At 37.9% G+C, this 19,171-nt stretch overlaps 1 protein-coding gene across 5 annotated transcripts in view; it reads right to left on the minus strand.

The window, feature by feature from the left end:
• arhgap29a (Rho GTPase activating protein 29a) overlaps window positions 1–19,171 on the minus strand; it is a 162,077-nt gene that overhangs the window by 35,449 nt on the left and 107,457 nt on the right. For 4 of the 5 annotated variants that reach the window (XM_061922338.1, XM_061922335.1, XM_061922340.1 and 1 more), the window contains 5 exons: window positions 10,755–10,937; window positions 10,554–10,691; window positions 10,315–10,475; window positions 1,835–1,986; window positions 1,629–1,748 (listed from right to left, as the gene is read on the minus strand). In XM_061922338.1, the coding sequence (XP_061778322.1) occupies window positions 1,629–1,748; window positions 1,835–1,986; window positions 10,315–10,475; window positions 10,554–10,691; window positions 10,755–10,937 (754 nt within the window). The remainder of the gene's footprint in view (window positions 1–1,628; window positions 1,749–1,834; window positions 1,987–10,314; window positions 10,476–10,553; window positions 10,692–10,754; window positions 10,938–19,171) is intronic. The other variant, XM_061922336.1, reaches the window with a different exon arrangement.

Here is a 19,171-nt window from a genome sequence, read left to right on the forward strand (position 1 = left end):
TTTGCCGGCTACATCCAGCGGCCTGTGAAGCAGCGGAGTATATGTGTTGTCTGTCTATTCATGAATAATGCAGACCAGGAGTGTTGGCTGAGTTCTTAACGTTTACTTTCAGAGCGTGCATATCACAACATACAGGATGCTGTCATGGCGACACACAACCTATACCGGACTACCGCGCATGCTGGTCACTCCTGTTGCATGCTGGGTAGGGTAGTTCTTTAATTCCCTGGCTCATAACACCACAATATAGTACCATGTATATGATGCCTTCAGTTTATCAAAGCACCAAGCAAACAATCGGAAAATTCCCATCATATCAATTCCTAGATATGGTCATAATTATTTTAAGTGCACTACGCAGAATAAACACATTATTAATATTGCTACTACGGATAATTTGATCAAAAATTCCCTAAAACAGCCCACTACCTATAATATAGGTTTTTTAAACATAAGATCCCTGATAAAAAAAAAAAATGTTCCTGCTGTTACCTCAGAAATTGCCTGTTCAGATGTTATGATTGTGGCTCAGAGATTTGTATGTAGATTATATTTATTTTCCATAACAAACAGGATAACTTAAATACCCTGGCAGTGGCAATAAGCTTAAATGTTTGTATTTACATTTTTGGAGTTGATTTTCATAAAATATGCTACTTAACTGCTACTGTTTAACAAGGACTGATTTAAATTGTGTTTGCACAACAAATGTTTTGGCGCTTTTGTTCATGTGGGAGAATATTCCAATAAAGGTGCACTACACACTACTTTTGAATTCATTATTGGGCTTTGCGTATACAATGCAGTTAATCGTGATTAATCGGAGAAATAGTGCGATTAACTTCGATTAAAATTTTTAATCGTTGCCCAGCCCTAACATATATACAAATGATATGTGTGTGTATATATATATATATGTATATATGAGGTAGATCACCTCGACTTGGTCATTTACTAAGTAATTGATAAACGTTGAAAAACTTATTGGGGTGTTACCATTTAGTGGTCAATTGTACGGAATATGTACTGTACTGTGCAATCTACTAATGCAAGTTTTAATCAATCAATCAATCAATGAATGCCTACTGAGGCTATGGTGCTGTTAAGTTATTGTGGCTCAATGTGCCATTTTTTTTAATTTTATTTTAATGTACTATTATTTAATACATATTATTGTTTTAGTTGCTTAAGAGATATTCCTGGCTCTGAATTTGCTCATTGCTATTTTTATGTTTTTGTGCATTACTTGTTGCCGTAATCAGGTTACCCATCAGTTACTCAGTACTTGAGTAGTTTTTTCACAACATACTTTTTACTTTTACTCAAGTAAATATTTGGGTGACTACTCCTTACTTTTACTTGAGTAATAAATCTCTAAAGTAACAGTACTCTTACTTGAGTACAATTTCTGGCTACTCTACCCACCTCTGAATACTAATTATTATTTGCAAAAAAAATAAAGTTTATGAGTTTGAACATCAAATATCTTGCATTCAACTAAATATGGGTTGAAAAGGATTTGCAAATCATTGTATTCTGTTTTTATTTACCTCTAACACAATTTCCCAGCTCATATGGAAACGGGGTTTGCATGTCATTATTGTGATCATGTGCCTGCAGGTCCCTACCTGGGCTGGCGGTGGGCGAGTCAATGGACCGGGACTCGCTGCTCCCTCCCGCGCTTTCCGAGTCGCTCCACATCCCCCCGCCCTGGCTCGTCAAATTGGCGGAGTGGCGCCGAGGTGCTGCTTGGGAAAACCAGACGAGCCTTCAAACCCTCAGTGACTCTGGTCAATTCAAAAGGTGGCGCTGCTCCAAAATCCGCTGAGACTACCTTGGGCATCGGCGCTCATGATCTTGGGCCGTGGGCTGCTGCTGGACCCGTCCACCTCGTCCACACCAAGGAGGTCGGAGGTCACGGAGCTTTGCGACAGGTTAGTGGAGGATGAACGGCTGCCGATCGGTGTGCGGTTGGTGGGAGACATTCTGGCGAGGAGAAATCCATGACATGAACAACCAGGCTCTACATGTCGGGCTACAACCATTTGTCGACAAAAAAATGTGTTGCCGACAATTATATCGGTATAGTTGATCAATAGTCAATACACCAGTGTGCAACTTTGTAAACATCACAAAACTATTTTCTTTTTGAGGTAGTTAGGTTTGTTTTCATTGCTGCTATTTTAACAGTTTTTTAATACATAAAACAAGGTTAATTGTTTTTTGTTTTTTTATCACTTTGCCTTCCATTTCTTTTAAATAGACAGCATTACAATTTTTGTAACAGCTGAATGCGCAGTAGAGTACAAATAAATATTTATGAATGAATTAGTCATCCTTGTTCGTAAGCACATGCCTAAAATAACTTAAGCTGCGTCAATCGATCAATCCATCCATCATCTTCCGCTTATCCGAGGTCGGGTCGCGGGGGCAACAGCCTAAGCAGGGAAACCCAGACTTCCCTCTCCCCAGCTACTTCGTCTAGCTCTTCCCGGGGGATCCCGAGGCGTTCCCAGGCCAGCCGGGAGACATAGTCTTCCCAACGTGTCCTGGGTCTTTCCCGTGGCCTCCTACCGGTTGGACGTGCCCTAAACACCTCCCTAGGGAGGCGTTCGGGTGGCATCCTGACCAGATGCCCGAACCACCTCATCTGGCTCCTCTCCATGTGGAGGAGCAGCGGCTTTACTTTGAGTTCCTCCCGGATGGCAGAGCTTCTCACCCTATCTCTAAGGGAGAGACCCGCCACACGGCGGAGGAAACTCATTTCGGCCGCTTGTACCCGTGATCTTATCCTTTCGGTCATAACCCAAAGCTCATGACCATAGGTGAGGATGGGAACGTAGCTCGACCGGTAAATTGAGAGCTTTGCCTTCCGGCTCAGCTCCTTCTTCACCACAACGGATCGGTACAACGTCCGCATTACTGAAGACGCCGCACCGATCCGCCTGTCGATCTCATGATCCACTCTTCCCCCACTCGTGAACAAGACTCCTAGGTACTTGAACTCCTCCACTTGGGGCAGGGTCTCCTCCCCAACCCGGAGATGGCATTCCACCCTTTTCCGGGCGAGAACCATGGACTCGGACTTGGAGGTGCTGATTCTCATTCCGGTCGCTTCACACTCGGCTGCGAACCGATCCAGTGAGAGCTGAAGATCCCGGCCAGATGAAGTCATCAGGACCACATCATCTGCAAAAAGCAGAGACCTAATCCTGCGGTACTAGGCGCAGTTAAGGCGTTGAGGGGTTCCGGTTTGGTAATCGATCAATCAATCAATGTTTATTTATACAGCCCTAAATCACAAAGTCGATGGAAAAGTTAGAGATATTAAATGTGTACGCTATCTGACAAATCAACTATCAAAATAATCGTTAGTTGCAGCTCTAATATTAACATGGAAGTGTAGCTCCTCTCCTCTGAGTGCAAGTGCTCCTACAGCAGGAATACAAATCCTGTATTCGTACAAAATGCAAAATCTCGCAAGACACCAACATGCTGTTTCAATAATAATAGGCAAAATTTGGACGCTTAATTCTTACATCACTAAATAAAGTAAAGTAACAATTTTGTTGTAGATGATTTAACTGAATCACATGATCTACTATTTATTATTTTGCTCTACTGACTAGTAAAACTTACACATTATTTTTATACTTTTAATTAAGCTTTATTATCTAACTAATCATTAAGATAATCTTTGACTAATCGACTATCAAAATTATCTTTAGTTACAGCTCTAATATGAACATGTAAGTGTAGCTCCTCTCCTCTGAGTGCAAGTGCTCCTACAGCAGGAATGCAAAATCTGGCAAGATATATGATATTTACACTTTATTAACTACGCTTTGTTTATCCAACTAATCGACTAATCGTGAAGGTAATTGTTGACTAATCGACTATCAAAAAAATCGTTGGTTGCAGCTCTAATATAAACATGGAAGTGTAGCTCCTCTCCAATGAGTGCAAGTGCTCCTACAGCAGGAATACAAAACCTGGCAAGCTATATGATTTTTACACTGTACTAATTATGCTTTGTAATCCAACTAATCGACTAATCGTCAAGGTAATTGTGACTAATCGACTATCAAAATAATCGTTAGTTGCAGCTCTAATATAAACATGGAAGTGTAGCTCCTCTCCTCTGAGTGCAAGTGCTCCTACAGCAGGAATGCAAAATCTGGTAAGATATATGATTTTTACACTGTACTAATTACGCTTTGTTATCCGACTAATCGTGAAGATAATTGTTAATTAATCGACTATCAAAATAATTGTTAGTTGCAACTCTAATATAAACATAGAAGTGTAGCTGCTCTCTTTTGTACGAATACAAATTCTGTATTCGTACAAAATGCAAAATCTGGCGAGATATTTATCAGGTATTTTTCCAACTGTCATTAAGAGTGTGTTCGTATCATTTTTGTGTTGAGCTGTTTAAAAAATAAACATGGAGGTGTAGCTCTTCTCCTCTGAGTGCAAGTGCTCCTACAGCAGGAATACAAAATCTGGCAAGATATATGATTTTTACACTGTATTAATTACGCTTTGTTATCCGACTAATCGTGAAAGTAATTGTTGACTAATCGACTATCAAAATAATCGTTGGTTGCAGCTCTAATATAAACATGGAGGTGTAGCTCCTCTTCTCTGAGTGCAAGTGCTCCTACAGCAGGAATACAAAACCTGGCAAGATATATGATTTTTACACTATAATAATTACGCTTTGTTATCCAACTAATCGACTAATCGTGAAGGTAATTGTTGACTAATCTACTATCAAAAAAATCATTGGTTGCAGCTCTAATATAAACATGGAGGTGTAACTCCTCTCTAATGGAGTGCAAGTGCTCCTACAGCTGGAATACAAAACCTGGCAAGCTATATGATTTTTACACTGTACTAATTATGCTTTGTAATCCAACTAATCGACTAATCGTCAAGGTAATTGTTGACTAATCGACTATCAAAATAATATAAACATGGAAGTGTAGCTCCTCTCCAATGAGTGCAAGTGCTCCTACAGCAGGAATACAAAATCTGGCAAGATATATGATATTTACACTGTATTAATTACGCTTTGTTATCCAACTAATCGTGAAAGTAATTGTTGACTAATCGACTATCAAAAAAATCGTTGGTTGGAGCTCTAATATAAACATGGAAATGTAGCTCCTCTCCAATGAGTGCAAGTGCTCCTACAGCAGGAATACAAAACTTGGCAAGCTATATGATTTTTACACTGTACTAATTATGCTTTGTAATCCAACTAATCGACTAATCGTGAAGGTAATTGTTGACTAATCGACTATCAAAATAATATAAACATGGAAGTGTAGCTCCTCTCCAATGAGTGCAAGTGCTCCTACAGCAGGAATACAAAATCTGGCAAGATATATGATATTTACACTGTATTAATTACGCTTTGTTATCCAACTAATCGTGAAAGTAATTGTTGACTAATCGACTATCAAAAAAATCGTTGGTTGGAGCTCTAATATAAACATGGAAATGTAGCTCCTCTCCAATGAGTGCAAGTGCTCCTACAGCAGCAATACAAAATCTGGCAAGCTACTTGATTTTTACACTGTACTAATTATGCTTTGTAATCCAACTAATCGACTAATCGTCAAGGTAATTGTTGACTAATCGACTATCAAAAAAATCGTTGGTTGCAGCTCTAATATAAACATGGAAGTGTAGCTCCTCTCCAATGAGTGCAAGTGCTCCTACAGCAGCAATACAAAATCTGGCAAGCTACTTGATTTTTACACTGTACTAATTATGCTTTGTAATCCAACTAATCGACTAATCGTCAAGGTAATTGTTGACTAATCGACGATCAAAATAATATAAACATGGAAGTGTAGCTCCTCTCCAATGAGTGCAAGTGCTCCTACAGCAGGAATACAAAATCTGGCAAGATATATGATTTTTACACTGTACTAATTACGCTTTGTTATCCAACTAATCGACTAATTGTGAAGATAATTGTTGACTAATCGACTATCAAAATTATTGTTCGTTTCAGTCCTATCTTTGAAATTGCATTTCTTGAGGAAGTCGCAAGTCCTTTGAATATTCATGACGTTGGATTTGGTGAAAGGAATAATGGCTGATATCAACCATTCAAACCTGTGCTAAACTACACAATCAACCACGTACTCAATGTAGGCCCGCCGTCTATATTTAACCTTTTGTGCGTCTTTGTTCCATTTCCACAAGCTCTGAAGCGTCGGATCAAGGAAATCAGAGCCGGGGGATGGGGGGGAAAAGCCTCTCTAATTTCAACGTTGTTGTGGGTAAGCCAGCCTTATGGATGCAAAGATGGACAGCCAGGAACAGGGTAAATATTTGCGTAGCTTAACAAAATGCGACGATTCAAGGTATTTCAGGAAAGTTGGTAATTTCCACAGGAAGTGACAACCATTCCAGTTGTTTAGGGTTTGTTTTTTTTTTTCAAACAAACTCATCTTATCACTAACGCTCTATACTGCATGTATTGTTTCCAATTCTTATTAAACTCAACATGCACATTACAAGCCTTGATTATGCCGGACATCAAAGGACTTTAATACTTAAATACTGTTCAAGGTCTAAAGTACTGTAGGAAATCCTATAGTCAAGATTTTATTTCAGGGATTTCACCATCTGAGGTCTGTAATATCATCAAAAGGTTCAGAGAGTCCGGAGAAATCACTGCACTGTATCAAAAAGCGAGTAAAGTGTGTAAAGGATATCACCACATGGGCTCAGGAACACTTCACAAAACCACTGTCCGTAACTACAGTTGGTCGCTACATCTGTAAGTGCAAGTTAAAACTCCACTATACAACGCGAAAGCCATTTATCAACAACACCCAGAAACACTGCCGGTTTCGCTGGGCCTTAGCTCGTCTAAGATGGACTGATACAAAGTGGGAAAAGTGTTCTGTGGTCTGACGAGTCCATATTTTAAATTGATGTATTATTTAGTGAAAGTCCCGATCAAGTTGACGATAGATTACAGAATTGAAAATGTTTGAAAGTAAGTAAACACGATATAATACGTTTTTATAAATCTTACCTCACTACATTTACAACATGTTAGTATTGTTGTACATCAGATGATGTAATAAAGTTGGGGTGATGACTGCGACAAATAATTATTTTAACGTAAATAAAGTGGCTGGTGCACAATAACTGAACAAAAGCAAAAGTTGGCTCCTATTAAAAAATGTAATGATATCAAGTACAAGTGCGTGTTTAGTCAATGGTACTATGATTACATCGATATTTTTATCATCACAATTTTTTTTATATATATATATGATGTTTAATAACTCAGGAAATATGTCCCTGGACACATGAGGACTTTGAATGTACCGACTTGGTATCGGATCGATACCTAAATTTGTGGTATCACCCAAAACGAATGTAAAGTATCCAAAAAGAGAAGAATTAGGGATTATTACATTTTAAAAGAAGTGTAGATAGAACATGTTAGAAGAGAAAATAAGCAGATTTTAACAGTGAATGAAGAAGTAGATTTACAATCAATTTTTACAGCTTGTCCTTCATAATGTAGACAAAATAATAGGTGTATAAATGACACAATATGTTACTGCAGACTAATTAGGAGTCTTTGTTTGTTTACTTACTACTAAAAGACAAGTGGTCTAGTATGTTCACTATTTTATTTAAGGACTAAATTGCAATAATAAACATATGTTTCATGTACCCTAAGATTTTTTGTTAAAACAAAGCCAAAATTGCCATTTTTTCTACTAAAATAATAATAATAATAATAGATTTTATTTGTAAAAAGCAATTTACGTTGAGCAAACAACCTCAAAGTGCCACAGTGTAAAAAAAATAGTAATAATAAAAAATATATATATATAAAACTAAAAACAGCCCAAAAGCTACAACCAGCATGCATGTCGATAGAAAAGCTTTTTAAAAAAGATGGGTTTTTAAGCCTTTTTTAAAAGCATCCACAGTCTGAGGTGCCCTCAGGTGGTCAGGGAGAGCGTTCCACAGACTGGGAGCAGCGGAGCAGAAAGCCCGGTCTCCCATTGTTCGAAGGTTAGTAAAAGACAAGTTGTCTAGTTAATCACTATTTTATTTAGGGACTAAATTGCAATAATAAACATGTTTCATGTACCCTAAGGTTTGTTGTTAAAATAAAGACAATAATGCCATTTTTACTACTAAAAGACAAGTTGTCTAGTATGTTTACTATTTTATTTAAGGACTAAACTGCAATAAAAAACATGTTTCATGTACCCTAAGATTTTTTTGTTAAAATAAGGTCTAAATTGTTCTCTTATAGCAATAAGAAACATATTTGTAATATTTTTTGTTAAAATAAAACCAATAATGCCCTTTTTTTTGTCCCCTTTATTTAGAAAAGTACCAAAATATCGGAATCGGGACAACCCTAGTGTGTAGCAATGCTTAGTTAGCTATTACTTTTCCTCTCGTCCTCCAGTGATAATGGTAACTGTAGTTAGTCCTCCAGTGATAATTGTAAATGTAGTTAGTCCTCCAGTGATAATGGTAAAGGTAGTTAGTCCTCCAGTGATAATGGTAAATTTAGTTAGTCCTCCAGTGATAATGGTAAAGGTAGTTAGTCCTCCCGTGATAATGGTAAACGTAATTACTCCTCCAGTGATAATGGTGAACATAGTTAGTCCTCCAGTAATAATGGTAAAGGTAGTTAGTCCTCCAGTGATAATGGTAAAGGTAGTTAGTCCTCCAGTGATAATGGTAAAGGTAGTTAGTCCTCCAGTGATAATGGTAAAGGTAGTTAGTCCTCCAGTGATAATGGTAAACATAGTTAGTCATCCAGTAATAATGGTAAAGGTAGTTAGTCCTCCAGTGATAATGGTAAAGGTAGTTAGTCCTCCAGTGATAATGATAAACGTAATTACTCCTCCAGTGATAATGGTAAACATAGTTAGTCCTCCAGTAATAATGGTAAAGGTAGTTAGTCCTCCAGTGATAATGGTAAAGGCAGTTAGTCCTCCAGTGATAATGGTAAATGTAGTTAGTCCTCCATTGATAATGGTAAAGGTAGTTAGTCCTCCAGTGATAATGGTAAACATAGTTAGTCCTCCAGTGATATGGTAAAGGTAGTTAGTCCTCCATTGATAATGGTAAACATAGTTAGTCCTCCAGTGATAATGGTAAAGGTAGTTAGTCCTCCAGTGATAATGGTAAAGGTAGTTAGTCCTCCAATGATAATGGTAAATGTAGTTAGTCCTCCAGTGATAATGGTAAACATAGTTAGTCCTCCAGTGATATGGTAAAGGTAGTTAGTCCTCCATTGATAATGGTAAACATAGTTAGTCCTCCAGTGATAATGGTAAAGGTAGTTAGTCCTCCAGTGATATGGTAAAGGTAGTTAGTCCTCCAATGATAATGGTAAACATAGTTAGTCCTCCAGTAATAATGGTAAAGTTAGTTAGTCCTCCAGTGATAATGGTAAAGGTAGTTACTCCTCAAGTGATAATGGTAAACATAGTTAGTCCTCCAGTGATATGGTAAAGGTAGTTAGTCCTCCATTGATAATGGTAAACATAGTTAGTCCTCCAGTGATAATGGTAAAGGTAGTTAGTCCTCCAGTGATAATGGTAAAGGTAGTTAGTCCTCCAATGATAATGGTAAATGTAGTTAGTCCTCCAGTGATAATGGTAAACATAGTTAGTCCTCCAGTGATATGGTAAAGGTAGTTAGTCCTCCATTGATAATGGTAAACATAGTTAGTCCTCCAGTGATAATGGTAAAGGTAGTTAGTCCTCCAGTGATATGGTAAAGGTAGTTAGTCCTCCAATGATAATGGTAAACATAGTTAGTCCTCCAGTAATAATGGTAAAGTTAGTTAGTCCTCCAGTAATAATGGTAAAGTTAGTTAGTCCTCCAGTGATAATGGTAAAGGTAGTTACTCCTCAAGTGATAATGGTAAACATAGTTAGTTCTCCTATGATAGTGGTAAATGTAGTTAGTCCTCCATTGATAAAGGTAAACGTAGTTAGTCCTCCAGTGATAATGGTAAACATAGTTAGTCCTCCAGTGATAATGGTAAACGTAGTTAGTCCTCCAGTGATAATGGTAAATGTAGTTAGTCCTCCAGTGATAATGGTAAACATAGTTTATTTTCTGGCATGCTCGCCTCTGATCCGATCCGATGATCAGGATCAGTTGATTTCTAATAATAAATGGAACAAAACAACTGAATACAATTGGTTCAGAAACACAAAGTGTGGATTTTTAGCGGTCTACAAAAAAAAACAGTTTAGACAAACGCAAAAGGACATGGTCTGAGTGTCTCACCTTCCACCCGACGAATCCAGCCCATTGGCTGAAACCCTCCGGACAAACTTGACGTAGCGCTGGCCGGGCTCGTACAGTTTTGCGTGGTCACAGAGACTCCGGTGGTTGACGGGGAGCGCCGCCACCTGGGCCTGCTGGAGCTGGAACCAGTTGACGGTGACCTAGAACAAGGTGAGCCGTACCCATCACGTCACTTTCCACCTTCCCAAGGCGGGGGCACGAGGTCGGAGAAAACCTACGGCTTTGAGGGTGAGGTCGCATTGGAAGACCATCTTTCGGAGCTTGGTGATGATGTCACTCTTGGTTTTGGCCAGATCCACCGTCTTTTCCTTGAGGTCGTTGCAACACGCATCGTAGTGCTGCCTCGCCTCAGCATCCTGCCAGAGGAAGGACAACTTCTTATTCACGGATGCTGAAACCCAAAATGATTTGGACGATACCTTTTGCAGGGCTTCCTCTTCCAGCCGGCGTCGCTTCTCTCGTTGTTTGAGCCAGACCGCGCCTCCAGCTCCTCCCACTTGCTCCTCCTTCAGCCGGCTGGCAGACTCCTTGGCCTTTTCGTACTCTTCCTTACGATGGCTCTTCTGCAACTCAGCCTTTTTCAGAGCACTCTGAGCTTCATGCTAGAAGTACATGGAGTTGATCAAAAAACAAGACACACCAGTGACTTCCGGGCTAACTCCGGAAAATGTGCAAAATTACATAGTTTTCTACACCTAAATTCATCTAGTGACTTCTTCTTTTTCTCCAAATTTTGGTGCGCTCTACCTTCGACATTTTCCAGTTCCAAAAATTCCCAGATTTCCCGTTTTTCCCGGACATTAGAAATACATGGAGTTGATCAAAAAACAAGACACACCAGTGACTCCGGGCTATCTCCGGAAAATGTGCAAAATTACATAGTTTTCTACACCTAAATTCATCTAGTGATTCTTCTACTTCTTCTTTTTCTCTAAATTTTGGTGCGCTCTACCTTCGACATTTTCCAGTTCCAAAAATTCCCAGATTTCCCGTTTTTCCCGGACATTAGAAATACATGGAGTTGATCAAAAAACAAGACACACCTGTGACTCCGGGCTATCTCCGGAAAATGTGCAAAATTACATAGTTTTCTACACCTAAATTCATCTAGTGATTCTTTTTCTCCAGATTTTGGTGCGCTCTACCTTCGACATTTTCCAGTTCCAAAAATTCCCAGATTTCCCGTTTTTCCCGGACATTAGAAATACATGGATTTGATCAAAAAACAAGACACACCAGTGACTCCGGGCTATCTCCGGAAAATGTGCAAAATTACATAGTTTTCTACACCTAAATTCATCTAGTGATTCTTTTTCTCCAAATTTTGGTGCGCTCTACCTTCGACATTTTCCAGTTCCAAAAATTCCCAGATTTCCCGTTTTTCCCGGACATTAGAAATACATGGAGTTGATCAAAAAACAAGACACACCAGTGACTCCGGGCTATCTCCGGAAAATGTGCAAAATTACATAGTTTTCTACACCTAAATTCATCTAGTGATTCTTCTACTTCTTCTTTTTCTCCAAATTTTGGTGCGCTCTACCTTCTACATTTTCCAGTTCCAAAAATTCCCAGATTTCCCGTTTTTCCCGGACATTAGAAATACATGGAGTTGATCAAAAAACAAGACACACCAGTGACTCCGGGCTATCTCCGGAAAATGTGCAAAATTACATAGTTTTGTACACCTAAATTCATCTAGTGATTCTTTTTCTCCAAATTTTGGTGCGCTCTACCTTCGACATTTTCCAGTTCCAAAAATTCCCAGATTTCCCGTTTTTCCCGGACATTAGAAATACATGGAGTTGATCAAAAAACAAGACACACCTGTGACTCCGGGCTATCTCCGGAAAATGTGCAAAATTACATAGTTTTCTACACCTAAATTCATCTAGTGATTCTTCTACTTCTTCTTTTTCTCCAAATTTTGGTGCGCTCTACCTTCGACATTTTCCAGTTCCAAAAATTCCCAGATTTCCCGTTTTTCCCGGACATTAGAAATACATGGAGTTGATCAAAAAACAAGACACACCAGTGACTCCGGGCTATCTCCGGAAAATGTGCAAAATTACATAGTTTTCTACGCCTAAATTCATCTAGTGATTTTTCTACTTCTTCTTCTTTTTCTCCAAATTTTGGTGCGCTCTACCTTCGACATTTTCCAGTTCCAAAAATTCCCAGATTTCCCGTTTTTCCCGGACATTAGAAATACATGGAGTTGATCAAAAAACAAGACACACCAGTGACTCCGGGCTATCTCCGGAAAATGTGCAAAATTACATAGTTTTCTACACCTAAATTCATCTAGTGATTCTTCTACTTCTTCTTTTTCTCTAAATTTTGGTGCGCTCTACCTTCGACATTTTCCAGTTCCAAAAATTCCCAGATTTCCCGTTTTTCCCGGACATTAGAAATACATGGAGTTGATCAAAAAACAAGACACACCTGTGACTCCGGGCTATCTCCGGAAAATGTGCAAAATTACATAGTTTTCTACACCTAAATTCATCTAGTGATTCTTTTTCTCCAGATTTTGGTGCGCTCTACCTTCGACATTTTCCAGTTCCAAAAATTCCCAGATTTCCCGTTTTTCCCGGACATTAGAAATACATGGATTTGATCAAAAAACAAGACACACCAGTGACTCCGGGCTATCTCCGGAAAATGTGCAAAATTACATAGTTTTCTACACCTAAATTCATCTAGTGATTCTTTTTCTCCAAATTTTGGTGCGCTCTACCTTCTACATTTTCCAGTTCCAAAAATTCCCAGATTTCCCGTTTTTCCCGGACATTAGAAATACATGGAGTTGATCAAAAAACAAGACACACCTGTGACTCCGGGCTATCTCCGGAAAATGTGCAAAATTACATAGTTTTCTACACCTAAATTCATCTAGTGATTCTTCTACTTCTTCTTTTTCTCCAAATTTTGGTGCGCTCTACCTTCGACATTTTCCAGTTCCAAAAATTCCCAGATTTCCCGTTTTTCCCGGACATTAGAAATACATGGAGTTGATCAAAAAACAAGACACACCAGTGACTCCGGGCTATCTCCGGAAAATGTGCAAAATTACATAGTTTTCTACGCCTAAATTCATCTAGTGATTTTTCTACTTCTTCTTCTTTTTCTCCAAATTTTGGTGCGCTCTACCTTCGACATTTTCCAGTTCCAAAAATTCCCAGATTTCCCGTTTTTCCCGGACATTAGAAATACATGGAGTTGATCAAAAAACAAGACACACCTGTGACTCCGGGCTATCTCCGGAAAATGTGCAAAATTACATAGTTTTCTACACCTAAATTCATCTAGTGATTCTTCTACTTCTTCTTTTTCTCTAAATTTTGGTGCGCTCTACCTTCTACATTTTCCAGTTCCAAAAATTCCCAGATTTCCCGTTTTTCCCGGACATTAGAAATACATGGAGTTGATCAAAAAACAAGACACACCAGTGACTCCGGGCTATCTCCGGAAAATGTGCAAAATTACATAGTTTTGTACACCTAAATTCATCTAGTGATTCTTTTTCTCCAAATTTTGGTGCGCTCTACCTTCGACATTTTCCAGTTCCAAAAATTCCCAGATTTCCCGTTTTTCCCGGACATTAGAAATACATGGAGTTGATCAAAAAACAAGACACACCTGTGACTCCGGGCTATCTCCGGAAAATGTGCAAAATTACATAGTTTTCTACACCTAAATTCATCTAGTGATTCTTCTACTTCTTCTTTTTCTCCAAATTTTGGTGCGCTCTACCTTCGACATTTTCCAGTTCCAAAAATTCCCAGATTTCCCGTTTTTCCCGGACATTAGAAATACATGGAGTTGATCAAAAAACAAGACACACCAGTGACTCCGGGCTATCTCCGGAAAATGTGCAAAATTACATAGTTTTCTACGCCTAAATTCATCTAGTGATTTTTCTACTTCTTCTTCTTTTTCTCCAAATTTTGGTGCGCTCTACCTTCGACATTTTCCAGTTCCAAAAATTCCCAGATTTCCCGTTTTTCCCGGACATTAGAAATACATGGAGTTGATCAAAAAACAAGACACACCAGTGACTCCGGGCTATCTCCGGAAAATGTGCAAAATTACATAGTTTTCTACACCTAAATTCATCTAGTGATTCTTCTACTTCTTCTTTTTCTCTAAATTTTGGTGCGCTCTACCTTCGACATTTTCCAGTTCCAAAAATTCCCAGATTTCCCGTTTTTCCCGGACATTAGAAATACATGGAGTTGATCAAAAAACAAGACACACCTGTGACTCCGGGCTATCTCCGGAAAATGTGCAAAATTACATAGTTTTCTACACCTAAATTCATCTAGTGATTCTTTTTCTCCAGATTTTGGTGCGCTCTACCTTCGACATTTTCCAGTTCCAAAAATTCCCAGATTTCCCGTTTTTCCCGGACATTAGAAATACATGGATTTGATCAAAAAACAAGACACACCAGTGACTCCGGGCTATCTCCGGAAAATGTGCAAAATTACATAGTTTTCTACACCTAAATTCATCTAGTGATTCTTTTTCTCCAAATTTTGGTGCGCTCTACCTTCTACATTTTCCAGTTCCAAAAATTCCCAGATTTCCCGTTTTTCCCGGACATTAGAAATACATGGAGTTGATCAAAAAACAAGACACACCTGTGACTCCGGGCTATCTCCGGAAAATGTGCAAAATTACATAGTTTTCTACACCTAAATTCATCTAGTGATTCTTCTACTTCTTCTTTTTCTCCAAATTTTGGTGCGCTCTACCTTCGACATTTTCCAGTTCCAAAAATTCCCAGATTTCCCGTTTTTCCCGGACATTAGAAATACATGGAGTTGATCAAAAAACAAGACACACCAGTGACTCCGGGCTATCTCCGGAAAATGTGCAAAATTACATAGTTTTCTACGCCTAAATTCATCTAGTGATTTTTCTACTTCTTCTTCTTTTTCTCCAAATTTTGGTGCGCTCTACCTTCGACATTTTCCAGTTCCAAAAATTCCCAGATTTCCCGTTTTTCCCGGACATTAGAAATACATGGAGTTGATCAAAAAACAAGACACACCTGTGACTCCGGGCTATCTCCGGAAAATGTGCAAAATTACATAGTTTTCTACACCTAAATTCATCTAGTGATTCTTCTACTTCTTCTTTTTCTCTAAATTTTGGTGCGCTCTACCTTCGACATTTTCCAGTTCCAAAAATTCCCAGATTTCCCGTTTTTCCCGGACATTAGAAATACATGGAGTTGATCAAAAAACAAGACACACCTGTGACTCTGGGCTATCTCCGGGAAAATGTGCAAAATTACATAGTTTTCTACACCTAAATTCATCTAGTGATTCTTTTTCTCCAAATTTTGGTGCGCTCTACCTTCGACATTTTCCAGTTCCAAAAATTCCCAGATTTCCCGTTTTTCCCGGACATTAGAAATACATGGAGTTGATCAAAAAACAAGACACACCAGTGACTCCGGGCTATCTCCGGAAAATGTGCAAAATTACATAGTTTTCTACACCTAAATTCATCTAGTGATTCTTCTACTTCTTCTTTTTCTCCAAATTTTGGTGCGCTCTACCTTCTACATTTACCAGTTCCAAAAATTCCCAGATTTCCCGGTTTTCCCGGACATTTTTCCCATTCAAAATGAATTGGCCATTTTTCAAACTTTCACCATTTTACACAAACTTTCACCATTTTACAATTTTTTCAAACGATTTCATACCATCCAAAATTCCACCATCCTGGAAATTCTAACTACTATTTCCAGGAATTGCCTAATACCATTTGTCAACTCAACACCAACCATTCATATCGATCAAGTTTTTTTTTTACCATTTTCAAAAAATATTAAGCTTTTCCTGAACTTCCCAAAAGTTTTGGAAATTCCCACTGAAATCAATGGGACATTTTTCTAAAATCCACAACTCCCACATTTTCCATTTGACTCAAACTGTTTCAACTTGAAAATATTCAGCTTGTTTGGGAATTGTATGTTCGACTTCAACAATTAAAAAAAAAAAATCCATCCAAAAACAAGACACACCAGTGACTCCGGGCTATCTCTGGAAAATGTGAGAATTACATAGTTTTCTACACCTAAATTCATCTAGTGATTATTTTTCTCCAAATTTTGGTGCGCTCTACCGTCTACATTTTCCAGTTCCAAAAATTCCCAGATTTCCCGGTTTTCCCGGACATTTTTCCCATTCAAAATGAATTGGCCATTTTTCAAACTTTCACCATTTTCCACTTTTTTCAACCGATTTCATACCATCCAAAATTCCACCATCTTGGAAATTCCAACTACTATTTTCCAGGAATTGCCTAATACCATTTGTCAATTCAACACCAACCATTCATACCGATCAAGTTTTTTTTTTTACCATTTTCCCAAAAAATTAAGCTTTTCCTGAAATTCCCAAAAGTTTTGGAAATTCCCACTAAAATCAATGGGACATTTTTCTAAGATCCACAACTCCCACATTTTCCAACAATTAAAAAAAAAAAACATCAAAAAACAAGACACACCAGTGACTCCAAGCTATCTCCTGAAAATGTGCAAAGTTACATAGTTTTCTACAACTAAATTCATATAGTGATTCTTCTACTTCTTCTTTTTCTCCAAATTTTGGTGCGCTCGACCTTCTACATTTTCCAGTTCCAAAAATTCCCAGATTTCCCGGACATTTTTCCCATTCAAAATGAATTGGCCATTTTTCAAACTTTCACCATTTTACACAAACTTTCACCATTTTTCACTTTTTTCAACCGATTTCATACCATCCAAAATTCCACCATCTTGGAAATTCTAACTACTATTTTCCAGGAATTGCCTAATACCATTTGTCAATTCAACACCAACCATTCATATCGATCAAGCTTTTTTTTTTTACCATTTTCCCCCAAAATTTTGCTTTTCCTGAACTTCCCAAAAGTTTTGGAAATTCCCACTGAAATCAATGGGACATTTTTCTAAAATCCACAACTCCCACATTTTCCATTTGACTCAAACTGTTTCAACTTGAAAATGTTCAGCCTGTTTGGGAATTGTATGTTCGACTTCAACAATAAAAAAAAAAAAAATCCATCAAAAAACAAGACACACCAGTGACTCCGGGCTATCTCCGGAAAATGTGCAAAATTACATAGTTTTCTACACCTAAATTCATCTCGTGATTCTTCTACTTCTTCTTTTTCTCCAAATTTTGGTGCGCTCTACATTCTACATTTTCCAGTTCCAAAAATTCCCGTTTTTCCCGGACATTTTTCCCATTCAAAATGAATTGGCCATTTTTCAAACTTTCACCATTTTACACAAACTTTCACCATTTTACACTTTTTTCAACCGATTTCATACCATCCAAAATTCCACCATCCTGGAAATTCTAACTACTATTTTCCAGGAATTGCCTAATACCATTTGTCAATTCAACACCAACCATTCATATCGATCAAGTTTTTTTTTTTTACCATTTTCAAAAAAAAATAAGCTTTTCCTGAACTTCCCTAAAGTTTTGGAAATTCCCACTGAAATCAATGGGACATTTTTCTAAAATCCACAACTCCCACATTTTCCATTTGACTCAAACTGTTTCAACTTGAAAATGTTCAGCCTGTTTGGGAATTGTATGTTCGACTTCAACAATAAAAAAAAAAAAATCCATCAAAAAACAAGACACACCAGTGACTCCGGGCTATCTCCGGAAAATGTGCAAAATTACATAGTTTTCTACACCTAAATTCATCTAGTGATTCTTCTACTTCTTCTTTTTCTCCAAATTTTGGTGCGCTCTACCTTCTACATTTTCCAGTTCCAAAAATTCCCAGATTTCCCGGTTTTCCCGGACATTTTTCCCATTCAAAATGAATTGGCCATTTTTCAAACTTTCACCATTTTACACCGATTTCATACCATCCAAAATTCCACCATCCTGGAAATTCTAACTACTATTTTCCAGGAATTGCCTAATACCATTTGTCAATTCAACACCAACCATTCATATGGATCAAGTTTTTTTTTTTACCATTTTCAAAAAAAAATAAGCTTTTCCTGAACTTCCCTAAAGTTTTGGAAATTCCCACTGAAATCAATGGGACATTTTTCGAAAATCCACATTTTCCATTTGACTCAAACTGTTTCAACTTGAAAATATTCAGCCTTTTTGGGAATTGTATGTTCGACTTCAACCATTAAAAAAAAAATCCATCAAAAAACAAGACACACCAGTGACTCCGGGCTATCTCCGGAAAATGTGTAAAATCACATAGTTTTCTACACCTAAATTCATTTAGTGATTCTTCTACTTCTTCTTTTTCTTCAAATGTTGGTGCGCTCTGCCTTCTACATTTTCCAGTTCCAAAAATTCCCAGATTTCCCGGTTTTCCCGGACATTTTTCCCATTCAAAATGAATTGGCCATTTTTCAAACTTTCACCATTTTACACTTTTTTCAACCGATTTCATACCATCCAAAATTCCACCATCCTGGAAATTCTAACTACTATTTTCCAGGAATTGCCTAATACCATTTGTCAATTCAACACCAACCACTCATATCGATCAAGTTTTTTTTTACCATTTTCAAAAATATTAAGCTTTTCCTGAACTTCCCAAAAGTTTTGGAAATTCCCACTGAAATCAATGGGACATTTTTCTAAGATCCACAACTCCCACATTTTCCATTTTATTCAAACTGTTTCAACTTGAAAATATTCAGCCTGTTTGGGAATTGTATGTTCGACTTCAACAATTAAAAAAAAAAAAAAATCCATCAAAAAACAAGACACACCAGTGACTCCGGGCTATCTCCGGAAAATGTGCAAAATTACATAGTTTTCTA

Source organism: Nerophis ophidion, linkage group LG15, assembly GCF_033978795.1.
Source record: "Nerophis ophidion isolate RoL-2023_Sa linkage group LG15, RoL_Noph_v1.0, whole genome shotgun sequence".
Lineage (NCBI taxonomy): Eukaryota > Metazoa > Chordata > Actinopteri > Syngnathiformes > Syngnathidae > Nerophis > Nerophis ophidion.